Source organism: Coenobita brevimanus, chromosome 74 (assembly GCF_032717465.1).
Source record: "Coenobita brevimanus isolate Jiangsu-jjx chromosome 74, ASM3271746v2, whole genome shotgun sequence".
NCBI classification, from domain to species: Eukaryota; Metazoa; Arthropoda; class Malacostraca; order Decapoda; family Coenobitidae; genus Coenobita; species Coenobita brevimanus.
In genome coordinates, this window is record NC_137027.1 from 20,046,778 (window position 1) to 20,065,420 (window position 18,643).

The 18,643-nt window shown below is 40.0% G+C and overlaps 1 protein-coding gene and 2 pseudogenes across 1 annotated transcript in view; 1 reads left to right on the plus strand and 2 right to left on the minus strand.

The window, feature by feature from the left end:
- LOC145407797 (DNA helicase MCM8-like) overlaps positions 1–18,643 on the plus strand; it is a 258,985-nt gene that overhangs the window by 208,004 nt on the left and 32,338 nt on the right. Inside the window, exon 7 of the mRNA XM_080278660.1 lies at positions 6,905–7,060. Within this exon, the coding sequence (XP_080134786.1) occupies positions 6,905–7,060 (156 nt within the window). The remainder of the gene's footprint in view (positions 1–6,904; positions 7,061–18,643) is intronic.
- LOC145407919 (U6 spliceosomal RNA) lies at positions 9,147–9,246 on the minus strand (annotated as a pseudogene).
- On the minus strand, positions 18,199–18,318 carry LOC145407965 (5S ribosomal RNA; annotated as a pseudogene).

Below are 18,643 nucleotides of genomic sequence, written 5' to 3' on the forward strand. Positions count from 1 at the left end.
AGAACAGTAACCACCAAGCACGACAGTAATTTTATCAATAAACAGCAAAAGTGATTTAAAAGTTTGTTTATCCTTTTGCATGTTAAGTGTAAGTTTATTTTATTAGTGTTCACACTAGGAATTTAGGGTTTAGTTGGAGTGCATGCAGTATTTATTTTTTAGCGGCTCTAGCAGGTTGCCACGGTACGATAACTACAATTAATAACTGTATTAGTAAGAAGCACTCAAACCGAATTAAAAGTGAGTTTGTTAATCTTCATTTAATGTGTAGTATATGTTTATATTATTACTGAGGAAATATGACGTGATGTTAATCGGTAATGGAGGAAATTAGGGGTACAGCTGAAGGAGTCCAGGACCATATTAATTTTTTTAGGTTAGAAGTTTGCCCCTCAGATAGCAATTTCATGGATAGCGGCCATTTTGGCGGACTAATAAGATTGCTGTCCAAGGGGCCCCACTGTACTCAAATGCACTCACATTTTCCATTTCCATACCATCCAACCTCTTTGCACATTCCGTTACTTCATTGCTCACATTGACTGTAACTTTACGCTTCCCCACCTTCACCTTCAGATTCTTTTTCTTACACACTCTTCCAGTCTCATTCACCAAGCCTTGCAGTTTCCCTCTGTCTTCACTTAACAATAAAGTATCATCTGCAAACAGTACAGGAAGTTTCCAAACGCTACCCTCATTAGGGCTGCTCCAACATCCACTGCTTTGGCTTGTATCTCTTGTATGACCCCATCCATATACAGACTGAACAACCATGGAGACATGACACCCCTGTTTTAATCGAGTTTTCAGATAGAAAAATTCACTCACTTCACTATCCACACACACTGCAGCCATAACACCCTAATACATACTCTTCACAGCATTCACCAACTTCCCATTTACTCTAGATATTCTTGGTACTTTCTGCATTCCTTGTCTGTCGACTCTGTTATATGCTTTCTCCAGATCCTTAAAGGCTGCATACAACTTCTTTCCCTTCTCTAGAAACTTTTCCACGAAAGACCTAGGGATGGATATCTGATCTACACAACTGTTTCATCATAAAATGTTTTATAAAACATTTAGCAGTTTCATATGTAAAGTATTTGCCCCTTTATAGGGCCCCCAAACTTCATCATCATTTAATACAATCATGTGATGTTCAGTAACAAGTAACAGGGATTTGTTACATATGACTGTTCAGGTGTTGGCTGAGGCAGCATCTTGAGTGGATGCAGCTGTGGTGATGTTACAAATGACTGTTGTTTATGTGTTTGTTGAGGCAGGATCTTGGGTAGATGCAGCTGTTGTGATGTCAAATATGACTGTTATGTGTTTGTTGAAGCAAGATCTTGGGTGGATGCAGCCGTAGTGATGTTACACATGACTGATGTTTATGTGTTGATTGAGGCAGCATCTTGGGTGGATGCAGCTGTAATGATGTTTGTTACATATGACTTTTGTTTATGTGTTGGTTGAGGCAGCATCTTGGGTGGATGCAGCTATAGTGATGTTACATATGACTGTTGTTTATGTGTTGTTGAGGCAGGATCTTGGGTGGATGCAGCTGTAGTGAGGGTACAATGGTTCACAAAAGTATCGGTGCGCGATATGCGTGAAACATTTGGGAACACAGAACGAAGGTCACTGAAGTATTAGTGTCCGACCTACCATACGCATATAATCCTGATGTCGGGAGGTGTCATTATATCGCCAACTTAATTAGCAGTGTCTTCTTGCAAACATATTGCAAATGTTATGTTTACATAAACAGACATTGTTAATACATAATGAGTTGATGGTAATGTACAGCAGTTGTTCGAATGTTTTTGATAGGCATCGGACCCCCTGTGCACCGATACTTATGTGACCCAGTGTACTTATGACTGTTGTTTATGTATTGGTTGAGGCAGTATCTTGGGTGGATACAGTTGTAGTGGTGTTACATATGACTGTTGTTTATGTATTGATTGAGGCAGGATCTTGGGTGGATGCAGCTTTAGTGATAATTTTGGTATATTTTCATTCCTAGCGAATTCAGCCAACTTTATTCTGGACTCAGTAGACTGCTTTGAATGTTTTCTTACCTTCTGATTTTAATGCAGTAGTCCCTCCAGTTGCATGGCTAAGCTGTTAACCTAGGGTGCTACAAAGATGGAATTTGGGCAAGTAGAGATAAATTTTCGATTATGAAAATTGAATGTGTTGACCAACTCTTTGCCCTGACCCCAGCATTATAAAGACCTTCTATGACCTCAGCCAAACTACAGATATGCATCCTCAGGGTATAACCTAGTGTACAATATAGAAGTAAAGCATATATAAAACAGTGACATTAAAGTGGTTTAACGTGAATGGGGGAAAAACTTACTATAATAAAGGACCACTTGTTACCTCTGTCTGTCTGTCTGTCTGTCTCTGTCTGTGTGACTGTCTGTCTGTCTGTCTGTCTCTCTCTCTCTCTCTCTCTCTCTCTCTCTCTTTCATTTTGTTTTTGTTTTTTCCCCTATCTTTTCTCCTTCATCATCATCCAGACCTCACAATTTGCCCAGTCCAGTGGACCACGCTTCCATTCACTCACCATTCAAGCCCCTGGAATCCTGACTCTATCAGATGCGCCAAAAACATTCACCACGTTCTGTAGCTTCTCATACACGTATCCGACAGGGTCAGTCTGGACGCTGTCGCATTGAAAAGGGGTGTCAAGTCCCTGATCATGTGCGTCTCCTCTCAAAATTCATCCAGCCAGCTCGATCTCTTGTCAATCCCCTAGCCTCACTGACTTCCAAACCTCTTTTCCTCACACACACATCCACCATAACCCTCCACCTTCTCTTTGGCCTAGCTCGCCTCCTCCCTCCTTCAGATTCGCTCAGATATACCTTTTTCACCATTACTGTTATCCATTCTCTCCACATGACACCGTCTTTGATTCTGGTTTTCACAGATTTCCTCACTCCTCATCTTTCACGAATCACATTGTTTCGTATCCTATCCACTCTCTGTACTCCAGATACATTCCTCAGCAGTCCCATCTCCACAGCTCTCACTCTTAACTTTTCATATTAATGCCACACCATAGTCTTACACCCATATGTTAAAGTTGGCACTAACACTCCTTCATGCAAGCCTCGTGCAGGTGCAACACTCAAGCCTTAGTTTCTTATCAAGGCCTTTATTGCACCAGCTACTTTTCTTCCTTGTGTCACTCTACTTTCAACTTCCTTTGCACATTTTCCTCTCTTTTCTATCACTGTACTGAGGTACTTGAACTTGCTCACCAATTCCATTCTCTCTCCATTCGCTGTAACATCGCACTGGTAGTCACCTTCTTCCTCAATAACCATCACTTTACTCTTTTCTACATTTACTCTCAAGGCACAACTCTCACAGACATCAGCAAAACTCTGCACGAGTCTACCAAGGTCTTCTCTGGTATTTGCAAGTACTGTACTGTAATGCTGCATGATTAGCATACAACATCTATCCATCTATCTATTGCCAGACGCCTCAATCCCGTTCGGGGTGGCCACAAACAAATCGCCTCCACATCACCCTGTCCCCCGCCATTTCACTGCCCCGCTCCCAACTCACACCCCCCTCTCTCATATACCTCTCCACCCCTTCCCTCCAACTCATCCTCGGCCTCCTCCACTTCACTTACATACATTCTCTTCGTCAGTCTTTCACTCTCCACATGGCCAAACCACCTAAGTGTATTCCTACTAACGCTTCCTATGACATCCACATCAACGCCACAACACTCCTTTATATCCTCATTTGTCAGCCTGTCTCTCCATGTGACTCCACAGGCTCCTAAATAACTCATTTCCACTGCTCTCACTCTTGACTTGTGTCCTTCCAGCAATGTCCAAGCTTCACTTCCATACGTTAGAGTTGGTATCACAATACTGTCATGTAGTAACTTTTTCACTTCCATGCTCACTTCCCTGCTTCTTATCACTGCTTTCAAGGAACCAGCAACCTTTCTTCCCTGCTGTACCCTTTCAAGCACTTCACCCTCCAAACCTCCATCCTTACTCATCACACTACCCAAGTACTTAAACATACTCACATTTTCCAATTCCTCACAATCCAACCTCGCTGTACATTCACTGACTTCACCTCTCTCAAAGACCATCACTTTACTTTTCCCGACATTCACCTTTAGATTCTGTTTCTTACACACTCTCCAAAATTCATCCACCAAGCCTCGCAGCTCTCCTTCGTCTTCACTCAAGAACACAGTATCATCTGCAAACAGTAGTACAGGGAGTTTCCAGACACTATCCTTTCTCACTAGGGCCACTCCAACATCCACTACCCTACCTTATACCTCTTTTATTATCCCATCCATATACAGATTGAACAACCATGGAGACATGACACATCCCTGTTTCAACCCAACCTTCAAAGAGAAATATTCACTCGGTTCACCATCCACACGCACTGCAACCTTGGCACCATCATACATACTCTTCACAGCATTCAACAACTTCCCATCTACTCCATATATTCGTAATACTTTCCACAATCCTTGTCTATCCACCCTGTCATATGCTTTCTCCAAATCCATGAAAGCTGCATATAATTTCTTTCCCTTGTCTAGAAATGTTTCCACTAAAAATCTAAGAATGAATATCTGATCTACACAACCTCTTCCCTTCCTAAAGCCTCCCTGTTCTTCTCCAACTAATTCAACACATTTGAGATATTCCATGCATCACCATTCATTACCAATGCCATGTCTCTCTCCATTACTTGTGTTTTAACTTCTCTCATCACCCCATTTATATATATATATATATTGAACAGCCACGGGGACATCATACAACTTTGATGCACGCCCACACCGATCATGAACCATTCATTTAGATGGCCATTAACCCCTACACATGCTTCACTACCTTTCTCGTTTCCTCCTGTTATTTGTCTCCCTCTTTCTTTTTCCTTTTCTTGTCACATTCCTCTTTCTTTTCTCATTTTCTCCTTCTGCCATGTCTTTCTTTCTTTCTTATCTCTTTTTTTGTCACATGTAGAGAATATAAAAGAATGCAACACGATAGGGTAATCTGTGGAAATGTGAGTCCTTCCGAAAGAGAGGAATAAGAGGAAGGTGCATCCCCCACTGACAAAGAAGTCAGTAACTGACATATTCACACAAGCACACACTCACAAAAACTTTCCCTCCCTCCCTCTTTTTACTGCCTGTATATATTATTTATATATTTGTTTCACCCATAGATGTTTTTAATGTTATATTGCAGATGTTTTAGTTTGTTAGTTTACATGCTGTAACAAGGAGCTGTCTTTTGCAAGGGAACATCGGTTCATTGCATGAAATGGCCCTGCAGGGGTGATTTCTTTTTTGTGGTTGATGGGTCTGCTTTGGCAGACGAACTGAGTTTACTGAAGAACAATTGTTGTATTGCTAAAACACGGGTAATAATTTCTCAAATGCATGGGCGAAATAGGGCAAAAATTAGTCAAGCATGAAGGTATTGAAAATCTTGAATTTTCTGTCGATATCAGCCCATGCAGGTTAATTAGGAATATGTGCATGATTGATTGGTGTGACAGTTTTGTTTGTCAGGCAAGTCAAAACTGTGCCAGTGAGGTCTATAATTTTGCTGATGGTGCTATGACTGGTCTGTAAGTGATGCTGTGAATCTGTGTAGGTAATGCCTTCATTATTCCATAATTGATGATGTGAGAGTTTTATAATTGATGTAGTAATGATTGCTTTATTATAGTTAACCCCATGGCAATGACAGGTATTTCAGATGTTCAATGTAATTTTCACGTGGTATCCTAAATAAACTCAGAGAAAGAATTATCAGGGTGTAATGCAATAATGGTACAATTGCTGCTTGGATTTTTGTGTTTTAACTCGTTCACAGGATGATGCATATTTATTTTATCTTGCAGTCTTCTGTCTATTGCTTTCAGTATTGTAAAGCCCCTTAGTAGGGAACGGGTTAATGAAGGCTGTATCTAGCCCATCCATTTCTAAAAGTCCCTTTGAAGCTAAATAAGCTGACCAGTTGGTACAAAGAATAAAATATGACATTATAGTAAGGGGGTATTAGTGCCAGTATTGTGATGTATATTTTTTGGTATCCAGTACTGGATCCATAGACAAATTTATGGACAGTTATTATCTCTGCCATCTTTCCTGTCACTTTTTGTTACTCTGCTTTTTATTTCAGGTGGCTTTACATTAAGTGACAAGCCTAATGGTTTCCTGTAAGCCAGAAAAGCATTTATACTGCTCGGTGGTAAGCATATAACCAACCCACACGTGTTCCTTACGTGTCAGCAAGCGGGTTGGCGGAGGGCTAGTGTCCCTCCCTGTAAAAGCATTAACTCAAAGACAAATGGCCACTCTTTATGGGATTATCTGTCATAAGCAAGGTTTGTTTTTGCAGGAAATATAAGAAGAGTGCAGAATCTTCCTTTGTCTTTGTTTTTTCCTAAATAATCTACTTACAAGCAAGAATTATTATGCTAGACTGGTTTTTCAGGAAGGACAAAGAAAGGAACATGCAGAATGCAGCTTCTTGCACCTACTGTAAAATCAAGCATATGTTACAACAGAGATTTGGTCATAAGTTTGTGTACTCCATTCATGGAGAACCAGAATCAGGAAGGCACAGCAACAAAGATAAGAAGTGTGCATTATGTTCCTGCTGTACATTAATGCCACTTACATCATCAACTGTAAGATGGGGTGGCAGACAACACAAATACTGTGGTTCAGCATGCTTTCTTTAGCACTTTTTTGTGTTGAGCATCATATCCTAGAGTTAATTTATTCTTCCAGCTCAGCATTCATGGTGGAGATGTGGATATTTAAGGCCAAGTTAAAGCATTAATACTGTGACATTTATTTGGTATCATCCAGGTGAGCCAGAGTCAGGAGGGGCGCAGCAACAAAGGTGACAAGTGTATGTTCCTGTTGTACATTGATGCTACCTCTGTCACCAGCTGTAAGGCTGGCTCTGATTCTGCCTCCGCTGCAGGCATTGAATTCAGCATCAAGGACTATTATGCCATACAGGTTGGTGTCTTTTAGTATCGGGTGCTGGTTGTAAAAGTAATTCTCGAGACTATTTGAATGGACTGATTTCTTTGATAATCAGATGGTGTTATTTGTTCATCATCATCATCATCATCTTGATTATTGTCATCATCATCACAACCATCTTGGTGGCATCCCTGTTCCCCATGAACATTTCTGGTCATAAATATTGGCACACTTCATTATGATTTGGACATATCAAGGGGATGGACAGGGGGAGCTGGATGAGGAGGTGCAGAATAATTGAGGTGTCCTGCCTTTGACAAAGGGTCAGACCGAGGAAGTGATGAGATGAAGTGTTAGTGTATTTACCTAATTGTGATATACAGGAAATGAGCTACGCTCGTGGGGTCCCATCTCCGTTTCTCAGTAAGTCAAATTTAGCTTTAAACTCGTTTAAGTTTTTAGACTGGACGATCTCTTTGTCCAGGCTATTCCACAGGTCTATACATCTATAAGGAAAACTATATTTCTTTATATCCTTCAAGCTGCTTGGCGTCTTCAGTTTCATCCCGTGTCCTCTTGTTACTCTCTTATCCCATAAAATCAGATCTTCTTTGTCAATTTTATCTACTCCCATCATGGGCCTGAACACTGCAATCATGTTGCCTCTCTTTCTTCTTTCTTCTAAGGAAGGCAACTCCAGCTTTTCCAGTCTCTCTCTGTACAACAGATCTGACAGACTGGGGATCATTTTGGTTGCTGTTCTTTGTATTCTCTCAATCTTGTTTATATCTTTCTTTTTGTGTGGGGACAACACTACTGCTGCATATTCTAACCTGGGGCGAATCATGGCCACTATCAATTTTTTCATCATCTCCTCATCCATATAATGAAAAGCTACTCTTATATTAGTCAAGAGTTTATATGTCTCTCTAACTGTTTTGTTAATATGTTTTTCAGGTGTCACACTGTCCTGGACCAGCACACCCAAATCTTTCTCTTCTCTCGCTTTTGTGATTGGTTCTGTACCCATCAAATAATTCAGTGATGGCCTCTTGGTACTTTTACCCATTTCCAATATTTTACATTTCTTTGCATTGAATTTCATTTTCCACGTCCGGCTCCATTCGTGTATCTTATCCAGATCCTCCTGCAGCATTATACAATCCTCCTCAACCTCTACCTTCCTTAAGATCTTTGCATCATCAGCAGACAGACTTGCATAACTGTTCACTCCATCTACCATATCAATTACGTAAATCAGGAACACTACTGACGCCAACACCGAGCCCTGTGGGACTCCACTTGTTACTTCCCTCCATCCAGACATCCTATCCTTTATTACTGTCCTCATTTGTCTGTCTCTCAAAAGGTCTTTCATCCATTCCTGGAGGTTCCCCTTCAGTCCTCCTATATGCTCTAGTTTGCACATTAGTCTCTTATGGGGTACCTTGTCAAAGGCCATCTCCAAATCTAAATACACACAATCCACCCAACCATCTCTTTCCTGTAGCACATCAATCGCTCTTGAGTAAAAACTCAACAAGTTGGAAACACCTGACCTTCCACTTCTAAATCCAAACTGACTATCAGCCAAAATATTCATCTCTTCCAGATATTTTATCCATCTATCTTTCAGAATTCTTTCACACAATTTTGCGACCATGCTGGTTAGGGACTCTGGTCTATAATTCAGGGGTTCTTCCCTGTTTCCTCCCTTATAAATTGTTACCACATTTGCCCTCTTCCACTCATGAGGCACTTTCCCCTCTTCCAGAAGAACACACAATTAAACTGTGAATCTTATCCGCCAGTTGTTCTCTGCATTCGTTCAGTACCCAGTTAGAGATTCCATCTGGTCCTGGGGCTTTCCTTACATCTTGAGTTTCTAGTAATTTATACACTTCCTGTACTTCCACTTTTATATCTTTTATCACTACATTTCTAGTCACTCCCTCCCCTTCCACAAACTTCTTTTCATTAGTGAAAACTGACTGGAAACGTTTGTTCATTATTCATTATTTTTACTGTGCTGACCTCAGTATGAGGTAAGACACAGAACAGAGCAGTGTGGTGTAGTCCTGTCTGGTGAACCCATCTGACCCCTGCCATGGGGAAAAAGACAAAATTGAAAGTAATTATGAAAGTGATTTAATAGCGCAGGGGCCATGCTAATCTTCTCTGTATCATTCCAATTTTAGTATATGTATTGCCCACCCTGCCCTTGGGTGGGAAAGGTCCGGATGATGATGATGATGATGATGATGATTTAATAGCTGCTGAGACAATGCCTTAGCCATGTACACTGCTTCTGTAGCCCTACATTTAGCTGAAAAGTACTTCTTCATCAGTCCACCCATTTTTCTTCCCATAAAAATTCTTCTTTCTTCACTTATTGCAATGTTTCTCTCCTCATTCCACCAAGACACTTTATTCCTTGGTTGATCCTTTGTCTGACAGTGGGTTAAATCATTGATTTAAAAAAAAAAAATTCTTTTTAGAGAATCATGCTGCTTGTCCCACCCACCACTCACTTCACCTATCCTTGACTTACTTCAACACGTCTCTGCATCGAAAGTATCCCTCACTGACTGGTTCTTCAGCTTGCACACCCTCCTGTCAGTTTTTTTTTTTTTTCCATAACATATCACATTCATGTACTATGTGCTGTTGTGCACACTCCTTAATTGTAAGGGCTAAACGTACCTAAGTAGCTTCTTGTATAATTTTTTTTTTTCCAAAAAGTAAATCCAGCTAGTGGCATCTTCAGAATTATATATTATCATTTTACTCTCTCTTTAGTGATGAGTACAAACCATATTGTATTACACACATATATATATATATATATATATATATATATATATATATATATATATATATATATATATATATATATTTATTGTATATCTATATCTATCTCTCTATCTATCATCTATCATCTATCTATCTATATCTATATCTGTATATATATATATATATATATATATATATATATATATCTATATCTGTATATATATATATATATATATATATATATATATATATATATATATATATATATATATTTTATGTTACGGAACAGCGAAAGATAATGTACACTTTAAGTGAGAATACTAAAAATCACTACTGTCCCGTAAAGTTCCAGGTTCAAAACAAAAGAGTTAGGTAAAATTACAAGTTAAAGTTTAATGCACAAACTAACAACTAAACATTCAGGACTCATAAGGATAATGTAATGGCAAATAAACAGGTTAAATATATGGTTAACTGCAATAGCCTCTATTAACACGAAATTAGCAAGAGTAAATTTATCTAAGTCAGCCCTGATAAAATGAGATACCAGATAATACTCAGTGAATGCCAGATAAATTATTACAGATACAAACTATTATCAAAAATGACTGACATAAAGAACCCTACATGAATTACAAAAACTTCACTAGGCCTACAAATTAAACTTATGCTATACAGTACAAGAAAAAATGCAACAACAGTTATACTCAAATTACACACAGCTGCTAGATGTTTGGAGATTTCTTGAGCACTCACAATAATAATATCTGTACAGGGGAGGACAGAGATGTGAACAAAATGAGGAGCAGATCTAAGTGGCAATGATGCAGAGACTGAGCTCATTATATAGGGGCTGGCAGAGCCTGATACAACTTGTAAGAGGGACGCGCAAATGAAGCCATGGGGACAGAGAGTGAAAATCTCGCAAAGTATAACAGAGAGAACGACTTACTCTACTATAACGGTAGAAGGGGGGGACTGAGGCAGAACACGCTCGTGATCAAACATGCAGCATACTGTGCGTTAAAATTACACAAAGGATGATGAAATCATAGGCTATGTAACACCTCCCCACAAAGAAAAAGAAATTTACAAAGGAAATTTCTTATTACTCTAAAACAATCTGTCTAAAGTCTAGATAAGCAATCTGCAATAACATTTTCTTTCCCCTTGACATGTTATATGTCTAATGAATACTCCTGAAGAAGTAGACTCCATCTTGTCAATCTCTGATTTTTATCTTTAAACTTACTAAGGAATTTCAGTGGGTTATGATCGGTATAAATGACTATGGGGTCAAAACCAGAACACAAATAAAATGAAAAATGCTGTAAACCCAAAATCAAGGCCAAAAGCTCTTTCTCAATAGTTGAGTAGTTCTTTTGAGGTGGAGTGAACTTCTTACTGTAATAAGATACAGGATGTTCAATACCCTGATCATCCTCTTGCAGCAAAACAGCCCCAGCTCCTGTATCACTTGCATCAACAGCCATCTTAAAAGGCTTAGCAAAATTTGGAGTAGCGAGCACTGGCTGACTTAATAGAATAGCATTAAGTTTGTTGAAAGAGGATTCACAGTTATCGGTCCAGACAAATTCAACTCCCTTTTTCAGTAGGTCTGTAAGTGGTGATACAAGAATAGAAAAGTTAAGAACAAATCTCCTGTAATAACCTACCATTCCCAAAAATCTTTGTAGCTCTTTCCTACTTTTAGGTCTGGGAAGATCACTTATAACCTGAACCTTACCTCCTGGTGGTGCAACATGTCCATCACCAATTACATACCCAAGGTACTGAACTTTAGCTTGACCAAACTCACACTTTGATAAATTAGCTACAAGATTAGCATGAACTAAACGGTCAAGAAATTTACTGACATGGCATAGGTGATCTTTCCAGTTGTCACTGAAGATTAATACATCATCAATATAAACAACACACCCTGCCAAACCCTCTGTTACAACATTCATGAGCTTCTGAAAAATGGCTGGTGCATTCTTCATACCATACGGCATTACTGAACATGCAAAAGCCTTTCCTAGTGTTACAAAACATGAGATCTCCCTAGCACGTTCAGTCATAGGTACTTGCCAGTATCCCTTTAACAAATCAAACTTACTTATGTACCTAGCCTTTCCGATCTTGTCTATGCAATCTTCCACACGAGGGAGAGGGTAAGTGTCTGTTTTGGTTATATGATTAACACGTCTGTAGTCAATGCAAAGCCTCTGTGACCCACCTGGCTTAGGGACTAGAGTGACAGGAGAACTCCACTCGCTCTGACAGGGCTCAATCATCTTGTGGTCCAACAGGTAGCCAAGCTCCTTCTGGATGAGAGGAACTTTCACTGGGTTCACACGGTAAGGAGGCAATTTAATTGGCTTTGCGTCTCCAACCTCGACATCATGCATCAACACAGTAGTTCTTCCTGGAGTGGCACGGAACACTTGCGGGTACTCCTGCAGTAATGCCGAAAACTCCTGCCTTTCCTTGGGAGGTAGATGAGAAAGCTTAGTCTGGAGATCATTCATGATATCAGGATTCTTCCCCAAACTATCACTCAGGCTCATACTGCATGGGAGAGCTTCACTTGCAGACTCGGGTGGAACAGCTACAGTGCAGACTGGATTATTTTCGTCCCGCCTGTGATATAACTTTAGCATGTTGATGTGACATAGTTGCTTGCTCTTTCTACGATCTGGTGTGGCGATGACATAGCTGACATCACTGAGTTTCTTCTCCACGAAATAAGGGCCACTAAACTTGGCTTGAAGAGGTTGCCCATGAACTGGTAGCAGAATCAAAACCTGATCTCCTGGCTGAAAGTGGCGTAACCTGGACTTCTTATCATACCAAGTCTTCATCTTCTCCTGAGCAGCTCCTAAATTCTCTCTCGCCAGCTGTAAAGCAGTGGACAGCCGTACTTTGAAATTCATCACATACTCCAGCAGGTTGACGTCATCTTCCTCCGACAGCCAGCATTCCTTGAGTAGCTTAAGGGGTCCTCTTACTTCATGGCCAAACAGTAGTTCAAAAGGTGAGAAGCCCAGTGATTCATTTGGAGATTCTCTTGCAGCAAACACAACGAATGGAAGACCTTTATCCCAGTCTTTCTGATGTTCCAAACAGTATTTCTTGAGCATCGATTTGAGTGTTTGATGATATCTCTCCAACGCTCCTTGGGTCTGGGGATGGTAAGCTGAAGACGTGATCTGGGAGATGCCCAACTCTTTCAGAGACTGCTTGAAAACATTTGACATGAAATTACTTCCTCGGTCTGACTGTACCTCCTTGGGCAGACCAAACTTTGTGAAGAACCCTAGCATTTCCTTAACCACGTTCTTTGCTGAGATGTTTCTAAGTGGAATGGCTTCAGGATAACGAGTAGCCATATCAATCATGGTCAACACATAAGAAAATCCTGAAGAAGTCTTAGGAAGAGGGCCCACAATATCCACCAACACACGGGTGAAAGGCGCCTCAAAAGGAGGAATGGGAACTAGAGGTGCAACCTTTTCGGTCTGATTACACTTCCCCACAACTTGACAGGTGTGACAAGACTTACAATACCAGGAAACATCCCTGAAGATACCTGGCCAGTAGAAGTGTTTCAAAATGCGTGCCACAGTCTTCCTCACTCCAAGGTGTCCTGCCAAACTGGAATCATGAGCCACTCGAATGATATCCTGCCTACAAACACGAGGGATGACAACTTGATGTACAACCTCCCATTCACAGTCGGCTGATGCTGTTGGGGGTCTCCACTTCCTCATAAGTACTCCTGACTTTACATAATAACAAGTAGAAGCACCGGCTGGCTCTTCTTCACTGTAAGCAGAGTTAGCTAGACCTTTCAACTCAGGGCCAGCAACCTGCAACTCAACCAACTCTTGACGAGACAAATTATCAACACTACGGGGTACTGCCTCATCTGGTGAGTGGTCCAAATTAGCAAGAAAAGTGTCAGCTAGGATAACATCATCATCATCATTATCCTCTAAATCACCAGTAACTTTAGACTTAGCCCTAGTGACAGCACATGCAGGGAACACATCAGGGACATCACAATCCTGGGACACGGCCACTGGCTCACTAGACAACTGAGGAGCTGGACACACTTGACTTCCACCAATATCATTTCCAAGTAAGAAAGTTACACCTGACATTGGGAGTGTCTCAACCAACCCAACCATAACAGAACCATTAACAAAACCAGACTCTAAATTCACTCTGCACAGAGGAACAGAGAAGTAATTATTCCCTACACCTTGTATGATTACAGTTTCATCAGAGGAATTAAAATTAGAGCCTAGAACACTGGTCAGCATAAGGGATTGGCAAGCACCTGTATCACGATACATTTCAACTGATTTCCTGTCATTACTGTCCAGAGGACTGACAAAACCATTAGACAGGAAATTAGCACATGAACTCTTGAGAGTGTCACCCACGTTACTGCTCAAAAGAGGAGCTCCATCATGAGAATTTAAGTTACCCCTCAAAGCAGGTTCAGTTAACTCAGTTAAAGAATTCTGGGAACTCTCAAGAGTGGACACTAGACCAATTGACTGAATATCTAAAGACTCCTTTTTGTTCACATCACGCTGTCTCCTGAAACATCTCTCCGTAGTATGACCAAGCTTACTACAATAAGTACATTTACTTTTCTGAAATCTAGAGGTGAAGCTGGTATTTACTTCCTGAGAAACATCATCCTTATTCTCTTTCCTGTTACCTGTACTCTGAGTAGAGGCAACGTACTTACTCTCAGCTTTCCCTTTTTCTCTAGAATATCTCTTGTGAGTGAGAACATACTCATCAGCTAAAACTGCAGCATCAGACAAATTATCTATTCTTTTCTCAACAAGATATAGGCTTACATCTTTATTAACACACCTTTTGAAGTCCTCCAGCAAAATCATCTGCTTAAATTTGTCAAAATCAGAATCCACATTCTTAGAATTTAACCACTGCTCTAACAAATCTTCTTTGATTTTTGCATACTCAACATGGGATTGCTTATCTTGCTTATAAGTTGTCCTAAATTTTACTCTATAAGCTTCAGGAACAAGCTCATAGGCCTTAAGAATCAAGCTCTTAACTACATCATAATTATCAGATTGATCCTGAGGCTAAGATGCATAAGTTACTTGAGCTTTACCGGTGAGAACAGTTTGAAGGAGTACTGGCCAATACTCCTTAGGCCAATTAAAACCTGTAGCTACCCTCTCAAACAACTGAAAATACTTGGTTAAATCAGATTCATTAAAAGGAGGGACATGTTTAACATTTTTAGCCACATCAAAATCATCAGAGCAAGATGATCCAGTTCCACCTTGTTTCATGCGATACTCATGGTCTGCCTGAATCCTAGCAAGTTCAACTTGTGCGTGAAACTCAGCCTCCTTAGCCTGTGCTTGAAATTCAGCTTCCTTCACACGAGACTCCGCCTCCTTAGCCTTAGCCTCCTGCAGGGCTAGTTGTAACTTAGCTAATTCAATCTGCGTTTGCTCATTTGGAGGAGTTACATTAAACAAGCTTTTATTAATCATGCCAACAATTTGATCTTTAGAATGATGAGAGTGAACTGCAATTCCCAATTGTTGAGCAACAAGCTTAAGTTCATTCTTTGTTCTTTTTTCTATATCACACACTGTTTGCACATTTGACAAAAAATCTTTGGCTTCATCAAGTGTAGAAATAGTAGCCATCATGAATATATCACAGTCACAAAATATCAAACAATATCCTTATGATAATATCCTGAATATCCTGATATGAGGTCGCCAAATTTATGTTACGGAACAGCGAAAGATAATGTACACTTTAAGTGAGAATACTAAAAATCACTACTGTCCCGTAAAGTTCCAGGTTCAAAACAAAAGAGTTAGGTAAAATTACAAGTTAAAGTTTAATGCACAAACTAACAACTAAACATTCAGGACTCATAAGGATAATGTAATGGCAAATAAACAGGTTAAATATATGGTTAACTGCAATAGCCTCTATTAACACGAAATTAGCAAGAGTAAATTTATCTAAGTCAGCCCTGATAAAATGAGATACCAGATAATACTCAGTGAATGCCAGATAAATTATTACAGATACAAACTATTATCAAAAATGACTGACATAAAGAACCCTACATGAATTACAAAAACTTCACTAGGCCTACAAATTAAACTTATGCTATACAGTACAAGAAAAAATGCAACAACAGTTATACTCAAATTACACACAGCTGCTAGATGTTTGGAGATTTCTTGAGCACTCACAATAATAATATCTGTACAGGGGAGGACAGAGATGTGAACAAAATGAGGAGCAGATCTAAGTGGCAATGATGCAGAGACTGAGCTCATTATATAGGGGCTGGCAGAGCCTGATACAACTTGTAAGAGGGACGCGCAAATGAAGCCATGGGGACAGAGAGCTGAAAATCTCGCAAAGTATAACAGAGAGAACGACTTACTCTACTATAACGGTAGAAGGGGGGGACTGAGGCAGAACACGCTCGTGATCAAACATGCAGCATACTGTGCGTTAAAATTACACAAAGGATGATGAAATCATAGGCTATGTAACAATATATATATATATATATATATATATATTATATTTATTAATTGTATATCTATCTATCTATCTATCTATCTATATATATATATATATATATATATATATACACAGTACCCTCGCGTCCAGCACGGTAATATTGTCATGCATGGGTCACGTGTTGGACTAACAATAGAGCTTATGGGGATAAATGAATTATGTCAGCAACCCTCGGAAAAGTCACCCTAAATACCTACCATATACCTATACATATATTGGTACTGTTGTAATTATAATAAATGGTACTGTGCTATGAATGATAACTAACCTTTTAGGATAGTGTTGGTGGGCTTGCTGGGAATGGAAGGTGGTATCCAAGGCTGTAGTTAGTCCTACTGGGTCCCCGGAGGATGGCTGCTGGTGTCACTAGCGGGTAATGGCTGTTGCTCCTCCTCAACCTCCCTCATAAATCCTTTGAAATCAAACCTCCCTCATAAATCCTTCGAAATCACACCCAGAATCACTATCTTCGTCCACAGCCATGGAATGTCCTGCTTCTGCCTGTCCTAGCACTCGGCAAAGTGCATGCTTGTCACACTGTTGCCAGAGCCCCGTCACGTGACTGTGGAAAGTGATCGCTGTCGCTGACTCGGTAGAAAATAAGAAGAAGCAACTTTGTTTATAAACTGGTACGCACGCCGATGAGAAGGGATTCAAAACGATTGATATTTATTCTAAAATATTAATATGTATTCAGTGTCAGGCTAAATGTTCAATGCTGTAGTACGATACATTCTCTGTCGAGTCGCCTGGGTTTTGGTCACACTGTTTTCCCCATCGTATGCTCGGCAGGAATCATCCAGATGAATTCCAAATGCCCGTGGTATCGTCGGCAATTTTACCACGTTACCGTTCCGATTTACCATCGTATCCTCGGCAAACCTGGTATGAAGTGCTGTGTGACAGCCTTTGGCTGCCAGGATCTTGTCTTAAGTTTTTTATTATGATCATGTTGGCTTCATTCATGTCGTAGGCCTTGGCAATGTCAACTTTCCTCTCCCCTTTCTTCTTCCTCTCGATGCTTTCTAGCTTGGTGGCCTGAGGGAGGTGCCGACGCTTCTTGGGGTTCTCAGAAGGCATCCTAGGCATCGTGAGCAGGGTAAAATGCAGTAACAAGGGCAGAAAATGCAGCAAGAAAAAAGCACCTTCCAATGCAATTATGCGACTGAGTGGCTCTGTGGCGGGAGAAATGTAAACAAAACATCACGTGACACCAGAAGCGTTTTTAATTGGGCGGCATCACGATCACGTCACGATAGCGGGCGGGGAAGGCTACTTGATCAGAAGTTTTTTATTGGCTGTCATCATCATGGGAATGTCCAGTATGGCCGTGTTGGACCGGGGGTGATCGTGCTAGAGTGAACTCTGCGGATTTGGCCCACTTCTCGGAGCTCTGTGCGTGTTATGCTAACACACTCGTGTTGCAGTAATTAAATCGTATTAAATAATACTAATTAATTGCTCACCGTGCTGGACTCGAATCGTCCTGGACTAACGTGTGCTGGACGCGAGGGTACTGTATATGTATATGTATATATATATATATATATATATATATATATATAGATATACAATAAATATATATAATATATATATATATATATATATATATATATATATATATATACATATATACATATATATATATATATCATTCATTGCCAGATGCCATGTATCCCAAATGGGGTGGCCAAGGGCTTAGAGTTAATTGTTTTACAGGGAGGGGCACTAATCCTCCACCAACCCCACTTGACACATAGGGATGCCAACAGCATCTGGTGTTCCCAGGCGGTCACCCATCCAAGTACTAACCAGACCCAACGTTGCTTAACTTCGCTGATCGGACGGGAAGTAGTGTACTCAACGTGGATATATATATATATAGAGAGAGAGAGAGAGAGAGATAAAATAAATATATATATATATATATGTAATACAATATGGTTTGTACTCATCACTAAAGAGAGAGTAAAATGATACTATATAATTCTGAAGATACCACTAGCTGGATTTACTTTTTGGAAAAAAAAAAATTATACAAGAAGCTACTTAGGTATGTTTAGCCCTTACAATTAAGGAGTGTGTACAACAGCACATAGTACATGAATGTGATATGTTATGGAAAAAAAAAAAAAAAAAAAAACTGACAGGAGGGTGTGCGAGTTGAAGAACCAGTCAGTTGGGCTGTTCTTACACTGTATTTATGTT